General features: G+C 47.6%; 1 protein-coding gene across 2 annotated transcripts; it reads right to left on the bottom strand.

The window, feature by feature from the left end:
* Positions 1–565: 565 nt before the first annotated feature.
* pdgfab (platelet-derived growth factor alpha polypeptide b) lies at positions 566–17,382 on the bottom strand. 2 transcript variants are annotated; one of them, XM_034539620.1, is made up of 6 exons: positions 17,223–17,382; positions 16,076–16,172; positions 11,937–12,068; positions 10,577–10,767; positions 2,553–2,679; positions 566–1,137 (listed from the first exon to the last, which is right to left on the bottom strand). In XM_034539620.1, exons 1-6 carry the CDS (start codon positions 17,283–17,285, stop codon positions 1,124–1,126), a joined length of 624 nt encoding a protein of 207 aa, XP_034395511.1. In that variant the 5' UTR covers positions 17,286–17,382; the 3' UTR covers positions 566–1,123. The 2 variants fall into 2 exon arrangements, with proteins under 2 accessions (XP_034395511.1, XP_034395510.1); XM_034539619.1 differs by lacking the exon at positions 566–1,137 and adding an exon at positions 1,826–1,932.
* Positions 17,383–22,892: the final 5,510 nt, after the last annotated feature.

Below are 22,892 nucleotides of genomic sequence, written 5' to 3'. Positions count from 1 at the left end.
TAAATACAGACATTCAACCACAACAAAAGAAATAAACATAATTCCTGCTTGGATATAAGTAAGCTTAATATATTTCATAACAAAAATAAAGCATCTTCCTGTACTGACTCTCATATATCCTCCTTGCACACATATATCCAAACCATAAACAGGACTTGCCATCATTCAGATATACTGTAATATAATAAGAAACATGGATGACAACAACAACAAAACAAAAACAAAAAAAGAAGTTGAGATTGTGATACTGATGGTTACAAAAAAACCGGACCACACAGAACTCTTGCATGTCTCCAAAATTATTAAAACATCTTTTTGTTCTTTCTTTTGTTCTGGAAGAGACAGAAAGCAAACGTCCACACATATAAATAGTTTGTAAGTAGCGCCGCGTCTTCCTTTTCAAATTCAACTGTACATAGCAAGTGGGCAAAGTCACAGACCCCCAGGGGTCTTCGAGAAGATCTCCTCTTTACTCAGAGCAAACATCCCCAAACTCAAAATGTTTGATACTCCATGGAGTTTTTTTAGAAAAAAAAAAAAAAAACACTTCCATTTGACTCTCTCTTTCTCTCTTTCCATTGTTTTTCCTTGATCTCTCTTTCTCTCTTCCTGTGAAAGCAAGAGTCATTTAAACAGGGCAGGCCACTTTTATGTCGCCCAGCTGGAGGTCATCCACCGCTGTTTTGGAGTCTGAGCACCGGGTTCCCACAAAAGGTTTGATCCGACTGCTTCGTAGCGGTTTCTGTTGTGCGTCTCGTTCAAACAAAGTCTCAAAATGTTCAACACAAATCCCTTTCATCATCTCCCTTCGGCCTCTGCCTGCCCGAGCTACCCCATCGTTCTCTTTCCTTCTTAATCAGCAGCAGGGTTCAGTTGTCCGGGTAGGTGGCGTTCCACAGAAGAAGTCATCATCACTCGTTTTTTTGTTTTTTTTAAAAAGCACCTTTGGCATCTTATTCATTTTTGTCTGTTGTTTGTTTTCAGTGTCTCGTCTTAACAGAAAAGTTTGTCCTTTTGAAACGAAGGTCGCACGGCGGTGGGGGAGAGGACAGAGCAGGTCTCCTGTTGGTGACATCCTCCATTTAGGTCCCGCCCACGCTGAAGTCCCTTGCTCTGATTGGTCTCACCTCACGTCCACTGTGGGAGAGAGCGAGAGCGAGAGAGAGAGAGAGAGAGAAAGCTCAGATTAATATCACCGTTACACAAACACAGCACGTGGGTTTCATCATGATAAGAATGAGAATAAGAACTCATGCATTTCCAACAAGCGGACACAACACACGCAAGACCCACAAAGTTCTGAATCAGGTTTGTCCAGATTTCAAAGACAGTGATCAGACCACACATCATTATGTCAAAATATGACATTTCATGTGAAAAAGACCGAGTGCTGGGCAAGAAAACGTCTGTGGTTCTTTTTTTTTTTTTAATCCTCTCTCTTTTGGTTACAGACGGGAGAAGAGAGAAGACGATAATTGGTAATAACAAGAAAAGGCAAGGGTGTCTTTTAAGCCGTGAAACAAACAGTGACATACAGTGGCTGTTACTGTATAAACAACAACAACAACAACAGTGCACACAACCACACGACGAGCACTGTGACACAAAGCATATGTACTGTATGTGGCGTGCATGCTCAGGAGGCCTCAGAATCAGCATGCAGCATTCGGCACGCCTGAGCCCTCCCTCTTCTCACACTGATTGGCTGTGATGTGATTGGTGATGGTGATTGGCAGGCCACCCTGTGCCCTGATAGGGCGATTGCAGTGCCAAAAGGTGAGAGGCCGCCATGTTGCTAAAGTCCTACCTGTTCCCTTCACAGCTCTTCAGTGGACTTTGGGTAATGAGTGCAACTTTATTATGTCGCCAATAAATCCTTGCTGGGCCTTAGCTTTTTAGGTTTCCTTTTTTTACCTTTAGCCCTACGGTGGCCTGAAAACACAAAGTTGGGGAGGGTGGATAGGACGGACGGTTAAAAGCAAGAAGCAGGTGATACAGAGAGAGGCACAACAGCCCTGGGACAGAAGCGGAGGGTGCAAAGATACAACACACTATAAATACTTCAGATGCCTTATCAGCACACATCAGCGCTTATCTGCTCCCAGGGAGAGAAAGGCTTCAGATCAAGGCTCTGGCAGATTTACCTGCTGGCATGCCAAGCAGCCTTTGGACACCCTCCCTTAACACACACACACACACACGCACAGGCACACGCACAGGCACACGCACACACACACACACCCTCGTCTAACAAGGCACAAACACACAAGCTTTACAGTTTTGCAATAGCAGGACTTCCACAGGTGTGTCCGTCTTGGAAGCAGTCATAGAAAAAGGTCATCCAGTGCAAAGCGAGAGAGAGAGAGAGAGAGAGAGAGAGAGAGAGAGAGAGAGAGACTATCAGACAGACATGAGGAACGAGAAACACAATGATGCACGATGACGCAGGGATGGGGGCGGGGCTCAGCCATCAAACTCAAAATCAGTGTAATATTTCAAGCAATGCTGGGACACTATTTGTGATTACGTAAGAATTTGAGCGTCACATTTACCTGTTTCTGCATCCGAGTGCTCCACCACATGATGTTGTGACGCACACACACACTCCAGGTGGTCTTCTAACCGCACAAAGACCTCTTTCAGCTTGGGTCTCCTCTTCACGTACTCCACCTTCGCTACCTGAAGTGAGGGAGAGGGAGGAGAGGTTAGCTGCTCGGCCAGCTCCATCATTACTCTTCGCCGTGCTTGTGTCACCAATGAACGCACACACTCTTTGCCCATCCGCAAACATCGAGAGGCGTAGCGCTGTGACTGATGACTCTTTCATAAACCGATTCATAAAAAGAAACGCCGGCCGTCACTACGCCTCGCCGTGTTTGAAGTGTGACTGCAGCATTCCTCAGAGGCTGATGCATTGGGTTCCGCTCGCTGTGTGCTCTGTGGGCTGTTGATCAGGTGTGTAAATACTGAATGGAGTACATGACCTTGTCCAAGCAAGCTCAAACAATGGGAGAGGAGAGGTGGAGGGCAGGGGGGGGGAGCAGTGTACGCCCTAAAGCCCAGGGAAGCTTTACCCTGGCAGGAGAAGAGAGGCTGGGATCCCCCCCCCCCCCTCCTTGACGTGGAGCATCCACATCCAGACAGACACACACATAAACTCCCTGTCCTTGTTCTGACATGCAGGCTGCTCTTAAACCACATTAATACTTCTTCATAGGTTAGGGAAAGTGCTGCTTAACATGTGCATGCAAGAAATACAGCTTACGTGGTCTAATCTAGGCGGGACAACCCCAGAAATCAGCCTTCCAATGTAACACAAATGTAATGCAGGAATTCTGATCCCTCAGTCCAGCTAACACCCTCTCAGTTTAACACAACAGGTCTGACCTCCACTTCCCACCCAACAGCTAGTAATGAAAAGGACCAATCCTCGGAGGGTTATGAATAGGCTATGTTGATTAAAGCTTAGATGAAAGCTGAATAGAGAAGGTTCCTTGGAGGTTATGATGATCTTGTTGTGTAACTCTGGGAGGTGGCTACATGCTCTTCCCTCTCTGATGTGAGTGCCAAGGGCAGGTAACCTTCCCATCCACCATTGAGGGCCCGGGGGCCACATGGAAACAATATCCCCGGCTTCACCCATCTTCCTGGTCGCTGCACGAGAGAGGATATTGGCTGACAATCTCCCAGCCCTCTCTGGTGTTATGAACAACACTGTTTTGCAGTCAGCATGAGGCTCACACATGCACAGACGCAGGGCCAAAACTGATGAGAGGCTTTCTTCCTCTATCCTGTGATGGCTCAGGGCCAAAGCTGAATTAGTCAAGCAGAAAAACGAACATACCAATCCCCGTCTGATAAAACAAAGTCAAATGTTGAGATTCACACAACTCGAGCTGCCTCGTGTCAACGCTGCAACAACGAGCGTCGTCTGGGAAGCCCGACGCAGAGATCACGGGCCGGCGGCTTCTTTTGCAACTGTTTCTTTCCATGGAGAGAAGAGAAAGAGAAAGAAGAGAGGGAGTAAAAAGAGGGTAAGCAAGCAGAGAAGGTATGCAGTGAGCAAACAGAGGACAATGGTGTCTGGGTTGCTGTTATCAGGCCCTGACAGAGAGAGAGAGAGAGAGAGAGAGGGCCAGAGCAGGGAAGAACTGAGAGCAGGAAGGTGGACCATCACTCTCATTAGGGAACGGTGGTGTGTGTGTGTGTGTGTGTGTGTGTGTGTGTGTGTGTGTGTGTGTGTGTGTGAGTGAGTGTGTGCAAACAGAGGGTGTTATTTAAGGAAGGGGAGGAGGGACCGACCATGATTAGCATTAGATGACATTCATATGTTACCTATTAACATTTAGTTTCTGGGTTACTCACCGAGGAACTTTATTGCACTGCAGCTGACAGGATAGATGGAAGCAAAGTGCAGACAGTCACACAGAAACACATGAATTTCTCAGAAAACTTGCTAATATTTAATCAAAGCATCTGACTGAGAGATGAAACACGCGGACGGCAGAGGAGGGTTTGAAAGTCAAAAGAGGGAAGCGATGTCTGACACTTCTCACTCAGGCTTGTCCTCGTGACCAACACACACTAACCGGATAAAGCGATGAAGACCCTTGAAGAGGACCGGTAGCATGTTGTCCTTGCCCCTCACACGGCGTGGCTAAAAGCCCTCTCTGCAGGACACTCACACCTTCATATGTGTCTGTGGATGTCTATAATAATAATGTTGCCGTGCCCACTTTGTCAACGCGCTCTCTTTCTGTCTTGTTTCCTGTTTCCTGTTGTTGACGCTTTAGAAACGGAGATCTTCACTCCTACAATCCTTCCACTTCACATCCATATTCTCCCATTTTAAGCCACTTCTTTGCCACACAAAGGACGCCGGCTTCCTACCCCGGACCGGAGTCAACGACTTCCCAAATAAAACATACATCAGAAAGAGACCCCCATGCTCCGCCGAGGGGCCCCTCTTTGTATAAATCAAACCGATCTAAACTCCCCAGAAATCCGGGGCCCTGAGAAGTGGCTGTGGAATGATATCCAATCCAAAGGGTTGGGGTGAGGCAGGGGGCGCTGGGAAGTGCACCCCCTTCAGCGTGTCCTCAGTGTCTCAGCGGCCCTCTGTGTGGAGCCGATTGTCCCAGTCGGACTAATTGGGAATTCCCTGAGCACGGAGCACTGATGAGAGCATGATGGAGGGGAAAGTTTCACTCCGGCTTTCCAAGGAAAACACAACAGGGTTGTGAACGTGCACCGCGGGCCATCGTAAACTGGAACAGTGACCGAATCAAGCACAAGAAAATAAGAATGTGTGTGTGTGTGTGTGTGTGTGTGTGTGTGTGTGTGTGTGTGTGTGTGGAAAGAGGCAGAGTGGGGCGGCGATTCATTTATCAGGAGGGAGACTTGCAGAGCTCGTGCCCCGCAAACAAAGAGCTCTTGTTGAGATGCTACAACTGTGAGCAAGTGGAGGAAAGATAAGGAAAGCTGCAGGAACGTCAAGAAACCGTCTGTGTCTCCATCGGTCCGTCGTTTAAAGAGTCAGACAAAGAGAACATGGCACCCAGAGGAGCGATGCAGAAGCAGAGAGAGCAAAACCACAGTAGACGCAGCCTACAACACACACACACACACACACACACACACACACACACACACACACACGGGGTTATCACAGGTGTGTGGAAAGGAGAGGAAGCCAGGAGAGTGACTCACAGGTCTCCAAAACTTCATGGCACACCACTTCGCTCTCCCACACATGCATATTTATGGAACACCTGATGTGAATATCTATCTGCCCCTGACCTCATCAAGTGCCTCCCTTCCCCGTCAGAGCCCAAAAGAACCATTGTGCAATATCAAATATCAAAGAATCCAAAGATGAGTAATCTTTCCACTTATGTGTTGCCCCCCCTGCCTGTCTGTCTTTAAAGAACAATTGCAGGAGAAAGACTTTACACTGAGCACTTGAAAGAGCAAAGAGGATTTTAATGAAAGAGAACAAATGGCAAAGACTGGCAGAGGGGCGAAATTAGAGAGTGGGAGATGGCTCGGTTGCAGGAGCGAGACAGAAAGAGTGAGGAGGGAGTGAACAACTATTTCACAGAACAGACAATCAGACTCCGAGACTGGAGTGGAGGAGAGAGTTGGAGGGGGAGGATGAAGTCAGAGGGGAAGAGCGAAAGGGAGGACAGGAGAGGAGGAGTGAAGGAAAATACAGAAATGAAGTAAAATATGATTAAAATACGACTGCTACTTTTCCTGCCCAAGCTGATGCATTCCAGCCGGTGCAGCAGTAGCCAAACTCTCTGGCTTCTGGCTTCGCCGGGACGCTCCCATGGTCTCTGACCCGCCCCACAACCCCTGCCGTGCACAACACACACACACACACACACATTTATACACACACACACAAACTCTCTCACCCTTCTTCATCTAGTAGAAGAGTGAATCAAAGGGAAAATAATTCACAGCTGCAAAGGACTTCAAACAGGGGGGCCCCTCAGTCCCATCTAACCTCTCCCCCTCCCCCCCCCCCCCCCCCCCCCCCCCCCCCGCCCTCACGTAATCCACAGGACCCCTCAGACGACCATAAATCATGCTCACTGTATCACCGTCACACTGCCTTTTATTTATGAAACACCCCGTAAGTCAGGGTCCCACACAACCGCAGGGCTACAGCTACTGCTTCCCCCAACACCCGGATCTGACCCACCGTCGCTGTGTGTGTGTGTGTGTGAGTGTTTGTAGGTGTGTGTGTGTGTGTGTGTGTGTGTGTGTGATGGGGTCGGGGCCAGTGCAGGGAGATGTGTGGACCCCCACACTCAGCGCTGTGGCTGCATCCGCCTGGCCTCTGTCAGCCTCCACTTTGATCCAGCAGCCATCAACACTTCATTACTCTGCTTCCCGTCTTCGTCTCGTTGCCCCTTCACACAAATGGCCTCGTCCCTGCGCTGCGGTTGGCGGGTTTACGTAGCATAGCATAGAGCGCTCTCACTCACACACACACACACACACACACACACACACACACACAAACAAGCTCTCTTCTTGGGTTTACACAGATGTGCGCCGACAACCCTCTCTGACCTCTTGTACATATGCTTTAAGGACCATCAACAGTTTCCAGCTCCTAAACCAAACTGAGCTTCGTTGTTTGATGAGAGCAATGAAAAGGTTTAGTTCTCATGGACGGCTCCTTTAGATCGGAATTGTGTTCATTTTGAAAATAAGAACATTCAAATACTATTTACAGAGTGAATACTGTAGTTTAGCATTTCTTTCTTACTTTGGGGGGGACTCAAGATCATAATTAATAATAATAATAATAATAATTCCAAGCGCTCTCCTTGAATCAAGGAGAACACCTCGTTTACACTTTTGGATTTCCTGGAGTACTGTACTTGTACCACTTGTCTGCACATGTGGTTTTTGTGGCGAAAGCAATGAACTTAAAGCCCAAATCTACTGCAGAAGCCTTAAGAGTTAATGAGTGAGCGGATGAGTGACAGCTCCATTCTTTGCCCGTTGCATGGGCTGTTTAATCAGCCCCATAGGAAGAACAAACAGAGAGGCATTCAGATTCACACACAGCCATACGCACAAAGACTAATGTGCAAAAGAATGCCCATGCACGTCGAGATCTCTTCCTAACCCCCAACACACGCACACACACACACGCACACACACACACGCACACACACACACACACACACACACACACACACACACACACACACACACACGCACACACACACACGCACACACACACACACACACACACACACACACACACACACACCTTGTATACTAGTCTCTTCAGTCCTGCCTATCTAAAATCTCCAGTTGTTTAATGAGCAAGTTCGTCTAGCAAGCATCGGAGCCAAAAGCACTGAATACTGGACACAGCTGGAGCCGACAGAGAGGAAGATGTGAGGAGGAAGAAAAAAATAAATAAGAAGTGAGAAGGAGGTAAAGTAAAAAGCAGAGGGTATGAATTAACAACCAAAGGAGACCAATTATATAACTAATTCTGCTATTTAATTGCATGTTATTTCATGTCATATCCGGACTCTGGCAAAATGGCCAACATGTGCTGCCAGCCTTCGGTGATAAAACACCAAAAGGAATCACTTCGATGGAAAAGAAGAGAGACGAGATGCCGGGACAGAGGGAGTGAATGTGGTGTCATTGAAAGTGCAAAAGGAGGTGGGATGGGGGTGAAGGAGGAGCTAAAGGAATGCTGGGATGATAGAGCCTGAATACATAAAAACTCATTAAGAATTCTGTTTGCCTCTCTGCTGTCTGTTTCCACGACTCTCTCTGTCTGCATCTCGGTTTTACTTAACCTGCATCTGATTGGTTGTCATTTACTTTGTCTTTGCTACGCTAGGTTATGCTAACCTACACACTCACGTCTTAGAGATACAACCAAATATATACGTGCAAAAGAAATTCAAGATAATTAAAGGAGGGGAGACCGTGTGCAAGAAAAAGAGTGACTTTAATATCGGCCCCTTTTCCTCCCTCAGACTAGTCCTATTTAAAGTTGTGTTTTTATTACCCTGCACTGAACAGGACAGGCTTATACAGCAAAGGGCCTGCACAGACCCGTTCTCTCTTTTTGGGTCCATTGCATGAAAAAGGAAAAAAGGGATAGAAACAGAAGAGGGGGAATAAATAAATAAATAAATAAAAGGTGCATTTGGACAAATGCACAGTGGCATGAGATGGAAAGAAACACAGAAGATGTGTTCTTTTCCCATCGTTGGAGAGAAGGAAAACAAGTCGGGCACAAGGTAGACGGCAACATTTTTAGCTTTCTAATAAACGGAGGGAGCAGCACAAACTGAACCCCTATTCAGGCTAACTGCTCAGAGGACAGACAGGAAAAAAAACTTGGCATGAGACAATGTTTCTCACACACAGAGTGGTGAATGTCTCCTGACCGGAGCGAGCCCTGACGAATGACCTTTCCAGGGATACGACGCCTCTCGGCCCCCCCTCGCCCTTGGAAAAACAGCCCCCGAGGGATCCCTGCCAACCACCGCCTGTGTGCTCATGTTGTCCTCAGTGTCACGGGAGGGGGGACACGGCCTAAGTTGCATGGATCATGGCATTCCAGGAATAGCTGAATGTATAGCCTCATAGTATCATGTCGTCAACCTTCTCCCCCCCCCACCCTCGTCAAAGCTCCGATTGAAGCACCTACTGTGTGGCAGAGCAAGAGACTGACATGCATCCACACAGCCAGACAGGTTGTGGTGTACACCAGAGCTCTTACCGCACTGTGAGTCAGCATCTCTGATAAGTAAACCCTGTTCTTGGTGCCCTATAGGTCGTCTTTCCAGAGCAACGTTACTGTCTGCTCCATGACTAAAAGAGGAGAATGCCCTCCCATTCATTCTGATACATCTTCCTGACCTGAGCCACATTGTTGTTGTATTACTCTGCAGGTGTATCAAGGCGGCATCTTTAAAACCCTGCTTGATGTCCCAGTGTCCACAATGATTAAAGTCCAGAGATAGACTCACAGGGAAACACAAACAGAGTGTTCCAGGCTATCCTGTTTATCCCCCGGTTGTCTCTTACTCTTAGAGAACAGAGCACATAACTGCCATACCTTCAAACAGAGCCGTGCACCGGCTAACAGTCTGTAGTGTAAATACAGCCCCGGTGTCTCCTCTGATCCTGAACAGAAGGACATGTTTTCAAGCTCGCGATGCCAAAGAGCCTCTGAGAACAGTGCAACCCCCATTCCATCCCTCTCTCGTTCTCTTTGTCGCCTTGTCTCCTCCAGGCTCCCCTGTTTCTAGAAAAGACAAAGGGCCAAACAAACAGAGAGCGGACGAATGGCTGTGCAGTAACCGACGACACTGGGACATTCTCAAGGTACAGGAAACTGTTTCTCTCTTTGCCTGTCTGTCTGTCTTCTGTCTGGCAGGAGCATCCCTCCCTGGTCAACCCTTCAACAGATGTCCTGGCTGAAGGTGCCAACAACCATCCCTCCTTGTCCTTTCTCTCCTTCACTTCCTGGCACAGCCGCCCGTGGCCTCTCGCCAAGCATGGGATAGAGTGATGATGAGACAGGGTGGTGATTGGCTGTATTGGAAGGGGAGGGGGGAGGGGGCAGCGGAGGTAAGGTGGCCACTATTTGGGCGCCGGCCAAGGAGGCTCAGAGGAGACTTGTGGATTGAAAAGAAAAGTAGGTGTGGAGTAAAGAGGGTGAAAAGGAGCGTGAAGGTAGGCAGGTCAACCCAACCTTACCTGTCATATGATTTACTTACCTGGGGAGAGGGAACGTGGTGGAGATTTGGGTGGAAGTGTGTGTGTGTGTGTGTGTGTGTGTGTGTGTGTGTGTGTGTGTGTGTGATTTGGAATGAATTAGGTGAATATGATATTGCATTTTTAACCCTGCACTCATGGTTTGGATTGATTGTAAGGATATTACTTCAACCTCACAATCTCATCTCTAGGGCTGTGTGTGCGTGTGTGTGTGTGTGTATGTGTGTGTGTGTGTGTGTGCGTGTGTGTGTGTGTACGTGTGTGTGTGTGTGTGTGTGTGTGTGGGTGCGTGTCTTACCTTAACGGTGCGATGGTGCTTGCGGGAAGGGTGACAGCGCATGTTGCTCGTGTTGCAGCAGCCCGTGCAGCGCTTCACCTCCACACAGGGCGGCCATATCAGGAAGTTGGCAGACGTGGGATCCACCTGGCTCCTGGGGATCTCGTAGATCACCGTCCGCGTCTTACACACCGCCGGGACCGCCTCCTCTGCTGGTAGACGGGGAGAAGGAGGAGCCCGGTTAACGTGCCTGATCTACGCGAGTGTTCGGTGACACGTTTTCCCCAATGCATGCTGATGTATTGTTGGAATCCGTCCTTTTCACTCCCGGCTGCTTTCTGCATTCTTTTGCTGCTCATTACTCGGTGACTTAATTGGTGTGGGAGCTGTCCGTCTAACCTCGGATCACACCCAACCTCCTTTTAAGGCTGTTACGAAGACAAGCTATCCAAAAGGCTGATCTCATATCAGCTAAGGAGCTTTGTAATGAAGTCGGTGAGACAGAAAGTGACTGCTCCTTTGTTCAGAGGCCTCACTGGGGTTAATGCAGCGTTACTAGGCCAGAAAACCTTTATGTCCGCCGGTGGGAAATCTAATAATGGCCTTTGACCCTGTTGGTCATAGTGAAAAGAGGAAAGCAGTACGCATTCATTTTAGATTTAATGCTCTGACAGGCACTTAAACATAAAGATGTAACAGAGGGTGAACAGTAAGATGTGGTCGTAAAGATGATGTGTGCATGTACAGAACGTGAGGGCTTTTGTGGACAGCTGCCAACATGGTATATGTATCATACACTTATGATATGGCCACATACATGAAATACAACCAGCCGCTTTATCCCGTGTGGCTTTAAATGCTGCACAGCGAGGGCTGTGGCCAACACGCACACATTGCACACTACATGGTATTCTCTATTTCTCGATCGGATATCATACCGCGTGGCGTTTTATGAAGAAATCTGACTGAGAGCCCAGGCGAGCTGCAACTTGAGCCCTGAATGCCTGGAATTTCCACGCTCAAGGATATATTTCTCTCCTGACGCGTGTGTCTTAGATCTGCAAGCCCACGGACAATTATAAAGCTTCATGTCAGACGTCCTCGTCAACCTCACACACCAGTCTCGTTTCTCATGATTCCTTGATTGCCATAAATACGGGGTAGCCGTCTTCATTAGGGTTCCTTTTATCCACATAAAGGCCACCAACTATTAGCTTAGTTTGACACGTAAAGTGATCGGTTTCATCTCCTGGGATCTCAAATGTCAGGTGTTACAAATAGAGGTTATTTTGAGGGCATTGTGACACCGTAATAAGTTGTGCCAAGTCGTGATGTACAGTATACAGTGCCAGGTGTGATCATGACGCAACCTCCGTCTTACCGATGCTCCTCTTGCGTCGGCTGTGCTGGGAGCTCTTCAGGTCGTTGTAGTAACCGTGGTGACGGGAGTAGTTCTTCTGGTGGTTGTGCTGCTTGTGGTTCTTGGGCTCCTCGATAACATTGTTTCCCGCACCTCGTCAAAACAGAAGGCAGCCTCATTAATGAATGTCACACAGGGAGGAAGAAAAACACAAAAATCCTTTTCAAACCAATAAACCAGCGATGAGTCGGTCGATCCCGGTTTGTTGGCTGTTGTGGGCGGCGTGCTCGGCCTCAGCAGGAGGCCGAACGTGAGCCGCTATTGATGTTTTATATGCCTCTTCCACAACTACCAGTGTTTAGTTAGTCACACGACCATAATGAGATGGTAACTTCCTACTGGCCTCTTGTGCTGTATGCAGCACACGCTTTGATTCCCTGAAGGGCTCCCTTCCATTTAATGGCTGGCAGGGCGACTGCTGATGATGTCACAAATTGTATGTAAACAGTCCAGAGTACTCAGGGTACAAGCAGGAGGCACACATTACACAGACCTCTGTGTAGTTGCAAGCTTTGTGCGTCAGCCTCACTTCCCAGCAGGAATAAAGTATCTAGACGCAGGTGAGTCAGCATGCTCCTTCACAGACAAACGGACTAAAGTGATCATTTAACAGGTGGTGCTCAGCCTCCATTATCCCATTATTGGTGGTTTGGTGTTGCTCATTTACCTGAAAATCTTTACTTTTTCAGTCATTCGGCAGCTTGGAAAAGTAAATGTTTTGTTACGCTGCAGTGGCGGCTCCTTGAGACTCCCTAACTCCAGACTAATAGAGCCAGCTCAGCGTATTCACAGTCACGGTCATCTGATAAAGCTTGCTTGTTTTGGTCCCCACCCAGAATACAAGTTGGATTACAGAAGAGTGCCAGAGCAGCTATAAAGCGATAAAGCTCGTTCACAGGACACAGCCCTGTGTTTGCTAAGTGGGTGGGTCTACCTGTCTGTAGGTACAGCAGACCCATCAGGCTGACACCATCCTACACCTGTACACTGAACATAAAGACACACTCACAACTACACAAACTCTTCTCATGATCCTCCGAAACATGCTCAAAGCCAATGTACACCAGCACAACAAAGCTTAGCCACGGGCAAACACATCCAGCTCCTTTGTGCTCCGACCAGCCATCTGAAGGGATTTCCTCGACCTACACAGAGATTGATTGTTTATTTGCTTTTTTGTTGAATGCCTCCTCTCTTTCAGGTCTGGTGCTCTGGTGAGAGTGGAGGAGGGATTCTTTCTTAACCTGTCACGCCGTCAGTCAGACAGTCGACTGCAGCTGAGGCCCGGCGCTCGGACGCACATGAACGCGGTCACGCGTGTGCAAACGCACCTCGGCTTCATTTTGACAGCTGGATGATTTTCCTACCTGACGACTTTTTGAACACTGCGGGTCACTGAGAGAACTCCCACTGTGCCTCCTCTCTCTCTACCACACCTATCCCTCTCTCCCTCTCCCCCCTTTCAGAGAAGGACTGGGGTGAGGGAGGGCGTCACACTGTGACCACTGGAGACAGTTTGTGTCAGCGCTGACAGGAGAAAGGGAGGGAGAGCATAAAGAAGTCCTTTATAGACTGCGGAGTCCCTTTCTCAGCACAATAAAAGGACTTTCTGAGGGTGTTTTCTTTGCGGTTAAAGGAGGAACATGGGCAGGGGAGACAATCAGAGCGATCGGGGAGGAAGACGCAGGAGAAAAATGGAGCGAAGAGAGAAGTTACGGGAGACAGGAATAGAAAGAGCGAGGTGTTTACTCCTCTGTTGGTTCCAGGTGAGTAAGAAGCATCCGAGACAAGAGAAAAGAGGACAGGAGGCAGTCTCTCACCATGAATCAGGCTTTCATGACTCGCAAACTACTCCCTCCATTAGCTGAGGGCCTCGGCTCCCTCCCTTCACTCCTCCCCCGCTTTTCCTTTCTCCCGCTACTCGCACATGTTTTTGAATTCTTTGTAACAAGTGCATCCATAATTCTCTCTCTTTGCCTCTCTTCCTGGTTTCTTCTTCGTCAACATGACTGAGTTGGTAAAGAAAGTATTATTTTAGGGTCACACCGTGAACACTGTGCCAGCTTGTCAGAAAGCAGACTGCACAACAAACGTCAGCCTTCCTGAGTGAAGTGTAGCAGGAACACAACCTCCGTGACCCTCCTGCTCCCTCCTCCACCTCCACCTCCACCTCCACCCCGCGCCAAGAGTCAGGTTCCCTTTTCTGTCAAAGTCCTTCACTGAGAGAGATAAGGCCTAAGGAGGGAGACGGGGTTAAAGACGAAGACGAGCGAGGAGAGGAGCACCTCAGGGGCCAGACAGCCATCTGCAGACTTCAGCGGGGTCATCTCATGTGTCAGTCAAACAGGACGTGTGCACTGAGCAGAGCAGCGCTACATGAAACACACAGCCGCGAGAAAAGCCCCGCAGGCCTTCCCAGGGATCCTGACACATCCTTACAGGCTAGATGATGAAGTCATCCTTCCAGTGGCAGAGATCTCAGATGATGACAAAATAACACGATTGTGACTTAACCAAAACAATCCAGGATTTCCCGGCTGCGACCTATAAAACACAGCATCGGTCCGTGTTACATTTTCCAGGTACCGATGATCAAAGGGTTAAAGCAACACCTCATATAAGCCTTTCCTCTCTCCTTATATATGCTCGGTACAGTTCCGCCTGTACTGGTAGCTTTACTGTCCTGGCCATCTGCAACAAAAGCTCTGAAAATACCCCTCTGGCTGGCGTCAAAGGTCTTTTAATGGGCTCGCCTGGGCCGCCGAGCTGGCCGTCAGACAGATTTATGTCCTCGTAATAATAATCAGCCTACTACTGTTACCCTGCAAAGCATTCCTGTGTTTGAAGAAAGACATGTTAATTCAATTATAAACACCTCTTCTCGTGCTAGAAGCAAAACCAGAGAAATGTTATGGGCTCAACGCAAAGTGAGGCAATTACTGCTGTAGAGTACAGGTTGGTTTGATTGTTAATTCATAAATAAAACACACTAATGATGTGGGGCTATTTGTCATCCTAATTGATGCGCCCATCAGAAAATCAATCGTGTGGTTAAACAGAAGAATACTTGAGTGAAAGTTCTTTAGTGTTGCTTTGCCATTTGATCATTGAGGCCGCTAACATGATTCAGGAACTGTTAAAGCAAATTTACTAAATACCTATTTCCATCAACAAATATTTAGGGGAGAGCCCTGAATTTGATATACGGCCAACGTCTGTGTAAATAGAGGCTTGTGTGAAGGCACACAGCTTCTTCCAGTGCACCCCCGTAACTTAATCTAGGACAGCCTGAGACAGACCAGTCCCCCACCACGGAAGAAGTATCACCTCCAACAACCTGAAGCTGAGGAAACCAGCCTGACCGGCGAGCCGCTGCTATAAAGCCAATTTATTGCAGCAGCTGAAAGATTATGCACAACAACAATAAAGTGGCAGTGAAAGTCCATCTTTGTCACGTGTGTACAGTAAATGCAGCTTTCACCGTAACTGCTTCTTCGTGCATGCCGGGGCTTGATTTCAGCTTGTAATTAGCAGAATGTGCCAAAACAACCGGTTTCCCTGTTCGTTCAAGAATCACTAAATCCACTAAACCTCTACAGTGTCTACATGTTATTTACTTAAATAACATTCAAACATCAGCTACCTATTTCAACTGTTAAACACAAGTGGATCCGTGAATGCTGACACTATTATCAGTGGTTCCAGTGATTCAATAAATCTATCCATCCAGCAGTGGTACTGAGAATATTGCAGTTTAAATGACAACAAGGCAGGAAAGATTATTTTAGATATGACCTTTGTATGCATTTACGTAATAGTAATTTGACTTGATCCTCAAGCGAGCACATGTTGCCTCACTATAGAAATATTTATAGAAAGTTCCCATACCACATTTAGGTGTAGCCTACTACCAAGAAGGCTATGTTTAAAAGTGATTCCACAATAGAACATCATTCTACAGCTGATAAAGGCACCCTGCAGCTGTTTGTAGTAGCATCCTTTGTTTACTCCGTGTTGTCACGGCAACAACAGCAGTGTGACATACAACACCTGGGATTAAAACATGTCTGCTGATGAAAGTATCAAGAGGCAGAATTTACCTACGGAGTCAATGTCCAGTAGCCGCTGGAGGTCGCTGATGCTGTGGATTTCACTGTGGGACAGTCTGTCTATCAGCTCCTGGGGAAACTCCACTTCCTTTAGGGGGGGGGGGGGGGGGGCGAAACAATAAACAAGAGATGATGGTTAGAGATGTGTCGGGTCGGTGGCAACACGTGTGTCACTGTTTGTCTGTAGAAGTTAACGTGCCGGGTTCAAACCAGGAAGATCACCGACGAGAACACTTTTACAACCATGTGCCAACTCCGACTACACACCGAGCCCACCGAGCCCCCTCGTGCATGGAGAGGAGGGGGCGAACCCCTCGAGACATCAGGCAATTAAGGGAAGCCTGAAGCTCTGCACGGCGCAGGACTGGGAAGTCATATATTATACATGTTATAGTAGAGATGGTGGTAAATGTTAATATAGCCACTTCGGTGACTATTAATTGGATGACGAATGAATCAAATGAGCCCCCACCGACATGGATTATAGTTTGACTAACACGGCTAACAAGTCCGCTGAACTGTGCGCCATCCGGGCGCCGCCTGCCCGTGTGCGCCGCGGCTCGCCACTTTGCACTTGTTGCGGTCATGCGGGGCACCTCGCCCGTTAACGCGCAGCCTTACGGGAACAGCGGCTATTTATATCTCCCGGAGCGGTTCCCATGAACGCGCAGCCCGACCGGAGCGTTTGCCCAGTTGGCTCAGGCGACACGCACATTGGGCACAAAAATAACGGGGATACGCTTCCAAAGCGAGGAGCCACAGGACACCTCATGGTGGCTGGAGCTAGATGTGCTATTTGTTCTTTCTTCCCCAAAAAGAATCCATGTTCACACTGTTTTTAGAATAGCGTCTCAGTCTCTATACTCTTAATATTATTATTGTTATTGTTATTATTATTATTATCTTAGAACATACAGTTTGGATCGGTTGATTCAAATGAAGAACCACTTTAAATGATGTCGGCTCATACTCTTTATCTTCTAGGCTAATTGCATCCTTTGAACCGCAGCTGAGTGCCTGCTCTCCGGCCATGAAGTGGCGTGGAGCCGCTGGAGAAATGCGCGCTCCGTGAGAACTTTGCACCCTCACAGGGAGCCAACCCGCCCCCGCACGGCTCTGGATGTCCTGCGAACTTTACCTCAGAGGTGGCCAGCAGCAGGTACGTCGTCCACAGCAGGAAGTAACAAAGTGCGGCTCTCATCTCCCTTTAATTCAGAATGAACCCCGAACGAGAAAAAGGTGCTATTCTGGAGGAGCCGCAGAATCGCTCCTGGCCCCACGGGATCCACAACCATCCCCTCGGGGAGAGAAACCGGGGTGTCCGAGCTGCTCAGCGGGCGCAGGCAAACTCCGTGCACTTGCTCGCAACCGTGAAAAGCTGAGGAGGCTGGACGTCGACTCTTATTCACATCGGACTGCGTCCTCTTGAACCGAGACCTGTGCGGCTGCTCGACACGCAGCTCCTCGGGCGCAAAGTGGGACAATCCTAGGAGGCGAGTCTGAAGAGCATTGCACTTGTCCTTCACCCTTCAAACTTCAGCCCAGGGCACTGAAATATCAAACTAGAAGCGCCGGTCGATACAATGAACCCGAATCGAGACGCACGGTTCTCTCTGAGAGCATTTAATAGTCCTGGAAGAATATAATCCAATCGAGCGGATCCTCTTGGTGCCGTGCTCTCCAGACCCCGTCTTGCAGCCGTCTGCAGGTCCTTGACAGTGTGAGACTCTGAAGTGAATGGAGTCAGAGCGCCTGTGAGCCGCTGGATATAGAGAGCCAGCAGCTCCGTGCCCGTTGCGCCTCCCCTCTCGTTTCGGTGATCGTGCATCTATTCAGCGAGGGGAGCTGGTTGGCTGGTTGGATGACTTAAGACTCCACGTCCCCATCCCCCTCCAGCCCGTGTGTGTGTGTGTGTGTGTGTGTGTGTGTGTGTGTGTGTGTGTGTGTGCATTCCCTTCTGCACATAGCCCATTCAGAGATTCAGGTTGTAATTGATATTGATTATCACCGATTTGAAAGGATGCAATTCTGTTATTGTGGACGAACTGAGACAAAGAGGATAAGGATGCTGATGAGGACGAGACGTCTGTCCTCACTCCTCATTTGTGATCATTAGCTTTGATTGAATAACAAATGGAAAGAGGAAGTCCATAAAAAAGAAATCACATCATATCACAAATAAACAACAATGATTGTTATCCTAAAAGTGATGATGGCGGTGACTCATTATAGTAATACAAGCTCTCTTTTTGTGCCTTTGAAGTTAAGGCAACATCTCCTATTTATGTGTCATTTCTGGATATTTAGCACAAATAAATGTATGTAAACATGTCTGTGAGTGTATATGTGATGATGACATAGATGATGAGTATTTAACGCCTTGGGCGCAACTTTGGGACACAGGAAGCAACTAGTTAGCAGCAGGTTAACAACAGACCGGTCTTAACTTGTCGTGAGGAAGCTGGAGGCTGTGCTGCGCTGGGAGGTCTGGGAGGAGAGCCGGAGGGCCTGATAAACGAGACATACCAACAGGAGCATAGACAGAGGCAGCCAGAGGTGACAACCAGCAGGGAGCCAGAGGTCAGCCAGCCAGGTGGTCTGCCCTCCACCTTGTCCATTCAACGGGATCCCATAGCACGAGGCCAGCCTGAGGGCGCTGTGGCTGCAAACACTGCATGGAGAAAGTGCTCCAGCAGCTGGTGGAGTAATTAATTTAACTATTTTAATAGGCCAGTGAAGTTCATTTTAGGATGGTACCAATGCTGTAAAAAAAAAAGGTTATAGTACGTTCATTCCTCATTACGCATTAATGTATGTGATGGAATGACGGGCAGGTTCATCACGGCCCGCAGGGTTGTCATGGTTACATCCGGTCAGCCTCCCTGCCTGGATTTGCACCCTCACTGAAATGCATGAATCGCGTGTCTCCACTTGGCAAACTGGGAGTCAGAGGAAGAGGTGACCGAGCAGGCCACACCGTGCACAACGTAAGGGGAAGAAGTGGGTAAAGGGAAAACCTGCAGGAGATGATGCATGTTTTGTGTGTTTGATATGGAGGAACGTTTCTTATAATTGAGCTTGAGACAAAGAAATGATTCATGTCAGAATGAGAGGATGGTAGACGCGGATTAAAAGCAAATATTTACACAAATGGGGCAATAGAAAGGAGCAAAAGAGATAACAAGATAATGAGACCATCATTTTAGAGGGAGAAGAAGAAATAAAAAACAACAAGACCATAAAATTATTCTCTCGCTCTCCTGCGTAAACTATGAGGCAATGTTGTCTGGCAACTGAGGTCTGTGTACCTAACAACATTAACCCTGTTAAATGGTTTTATAGATGCTGATGCACGGTAAATCTAACCATAAAGAGAACGTTCTCGGAGTTAGCCGATGACTCCCGTTAACCCTTCAGGACACGCATAGTTCCCGGTGAGAGAAGCGAAGGAAAACAGGGGGAATTTTCTAGGAATGTGGTGGAAATGAGTTGCATTGCCTCGGGGGGATCGGAGTGTGCCTCTTTGTTCTTATCATCCACTTCCACGGTAAGAAGGTAGACTTGACATTGTGGGCCCAAATATCTTTATGCTGGGACAAATTGTTGTTAAGCATAGTTTCAGACCAGTTGGAATAAACTAAAACAAGCTCAATGATTACTTTTTATTTAAGATCTTAGAACAAAATGAGGTAAGACATGATTATGGATATATAAAATTGACTAAAGTACAGCATACCTGACCCTTAGGATAAATAATGTAATAATTATATGTAAATAATATAATGGTCTAACCTTTAACAAAATAGATACAGGCATTACATTATTATGCTTAACCAAATCAAGACTCTGGGAAGTCAGATCCAGTAAATTAATTCCTTAAATATACCCTTTATCTTGCTTTACCTAAATGTGCCTGATAAATTATTCTTTTCTGTGATATTAATTTATTACCCATAGTTTGATACAGTCCTGACACCCATTGAATCAAAGTAAAAGATCCGGTTTCATAAGTGTTATGACACACTTTCATCCATAACTCAATCTCAACTTGATCCCAGTACAGCTGAACTTTGACCCGGCAGTGAAATCAAGGAATCTCACACTTCAGTGTGCTGGGGAGCCATAAAAAGATTACACAGCTGACAATAGAAACTCAATATATAATCACGTTATTATGCCAGTAACTGTTATATTTCCTTTCCAACTAAATCTATTTTTCACTGGGCATCCCCGTTCACAGAGTGGATCAAAGAGTGAAACCGGGTGTCTCCCCCAGCTGCAACCAGCCGTGTCGTGAGTCACGGACACAAGGAGCAGGTCTTCTGCAGACTAGTGATCTCCTCCCTCCTCCACAGGGTAGAATTAGGCTCCGCGAACCAAAGTCCTAACTAGCTCATCAGTGTCTGTGATGACAACGTTGATTCCATTAGTGGCTCGTGTGTGGGTGCTTTTAGTGCGGCGCTGTGTGTCATTTGACACCAGCACGTGTCTTGTAATAGGCCCATTAGAAACAGCGGTAACATTTATGGTCGGTTACTCACACACACACACACACACACACACACACACACACACACACACACACACACACACACACACACACACACACACACACACACACACACACACACACACACACACACACACACACACACACACACACACACACACACACACACACACACACACACACACACACACACACACACACGTGTAAGTAATTCAGGTGAAATTTCCCAGGAGCAAAGGTACATTCCAGAGGCTGGTAGTGATATAGATTGGACTTGGACATGATCCAGAGCAGAGTGCATATCCAGGGCAACCTGTACACGCATAAACAAGCAGCCACACATTTACGTGGAGAAAGACTCAAACACACACACTTTTACTGCTTGTTCACCTGAATGTTAAGCAGTGAAGGGAGGCCAAATACAGCAGCCATACTTAGAGCTTACAACTGCACGCAGCTGCTCTTTTATAGGGACAATTACTAGCAGCCATTTACAGGCCTTCATCTCTCTAACATGCATAGCAACCTGAATGAAGTGCCCCTGCGGGGCCTCCCAGCACCCCTCAGGACCCCTTTTCCTTTCAGACGCTATAGGTGTGCAGGCATTCAGAGGGCACAGTGCCCAAACTGCTCTTTCAGAAGTCGAGTCCACCTCCGGGATAAAAAATTACATCACGTGTAATGCAAAAAGCTGTCGGTACAAGGTATGCGAGGCAAGCTTCCAGCTGCAAGACATTATACATTACAGCAATACTCTTCAGTTGTTAAGGGGCCGCGGCATCCTCTCCGTGTGATCTCCAGATCTGTCAAACTGCGGTGTGCTCTTGTCATAACTGTGCCTTGACTTCTTTCCCTCTGCACTCCTCCATGAAAGCCATCCTTAGAGAGCTGGAAATAGGTGTTCTGTGTGAAGGAGAAATTACACCAAAGGGAGAAAATACTGGGAAGACGCCAGAGTGTGTGTGTGTGTGTGTGTGTGTGTGTGTGTGTTTGTGTGTGTGTGTTTGTATGTGTGTGTTTTTGCACGGTCCTTGTAACCTCAGCATCCAGCTCCTGCAGGCTCCTCCGAGGTCAGACCCCGTCATTTGGGTCGGTGTGCACCGTGCGGCGTGTGCAGAAAACAGCAAGCCTCAGCTCCAGGTGTTGAATGGAAACCCCATTTAAAAAAAACAAATCAGTCTTGCAGCTCAGGTATGAACCAACATTCATTATATATGTGGGAGTCTACACTGCACAGACAAATGTATGCACGAACACTTACACACCTGCACTCTCTCATGCACACTCTCAGATTTCCACAAGTGGACAGACAGACATGAAGCAATCCGGGCACAAGTCCTTACATGCAGTTCCCCCTGTACACGGCTCCTTTTCCCCTTAAAAACACTGCCTCTTTATTCTCTATGAACAAAAAAACACTCTCTCTTTCTACACACACACACACACACTCACACAGAAAATGGGGGACTTCCAGCCATTGAGAAATAACAGTGTAATTGCCGGTGCTCTGTTGTCTATCAAGGCCTGACCTTTTCAACATGTGTGTGCCGTGTTGGGAGCGGTGGGAACCGGCAAGGAGGAAGACAGGGGTCTCCCCAGCTCTGTGGTGGTCTGACCCAACCTCCCCCCTTCCTCTCTCCACTCCAACTTCCCCAAAACACTGGGAACTCCTACTACGTCCCCATGTTCTTTGGGCTCGGGCTGGGAGGGGAGGACACGGCTAACCCACAAATCAGACCCTTGGCAAAGGGACATCAAAGGGGGAACAGGAGGACGTGGAAAAGACAGGGGGAGACAGAGCTGCCCTGTCTCACCGCGATCCCAAAGGGATGGAGGAAAATTCAAGGTTTATGTGCAGAGCCCAGACGTTATAGTGACACAAATGTACACTTTCCGCTGGTGCCAATGGGAAAATAGTGGACTGGTATTGCCTTACATAAATCTGGCCCAGTAATGAGTACATTAAAGAATGAAACATATACAGGGACGTACTCATAATAAACACGTGAGAGTTTAGAGTATTATGCGTCAATGGTAAGCGGAAAAGAAATGGCTTCGACAAGCAGAGAAAAGTCATCCAAACAAATAGAAAGAAACTAATATCAAGAGGGACGAACTAGACGTGGGTTCCACGCGAAAGCCTTTTATGAAAAGTAATTATAAAACACATCATGAGCTAAATCGATCACTCACAGGTCCAATGACAAGTTGCCTTTATGACATGACAGACAAGCTCAGCTCTCAGAGGGGGCACACAAAGCTGTCCTCAGAAATGTATTAGGGGCCTATAAGCCCATA

Source organism: Cyclopterus lumpus, chromosome 8 (assembly GCF_009769545.1).
Source record: "Cyclopterus lumpus isolate fCycLum1 chromosome 8, fCycLum1.pri, whole genome shotgun sequence".
Taxonomy (NCBI): Eukaryota; Metazoa; Chordata; class Actinopteri; order Perciformes; family Cyclopteridae; genus Cyclopterus; species Cyclopterus lumpus.
The sequence above is the reverse complement of the archived record's forward strand: the minus strand, read 5'-3'. Positions and strand labels throughout refer to the sequence as shown.

Excerpts from the sequence above, each read along its gene's own strand:
- pdgfab (XM_034539619.1), bottom strand. The coding sequence starts at position 17,285 with ATGAGAGCCGCACTTTGTTACTTCCTGCTGTGGACGACGTACCTGCTG. Across the intron at positions 10,768-11,936 it reads CCGACGCAAGAGGAGCATCG|CAGAGGAGGCGGTCCCGGCG; the intron begins GTAAGACGGAGG and ends CCCGTCTACCAG. Across the intron at positions 2,680-10,576 it reads AGCACCATCGCACCGTTAAG|GTAGCGAAGGTGGAGTACGT; the intron begins GTAAGACACGCA and ends CCCTCACTTCAG.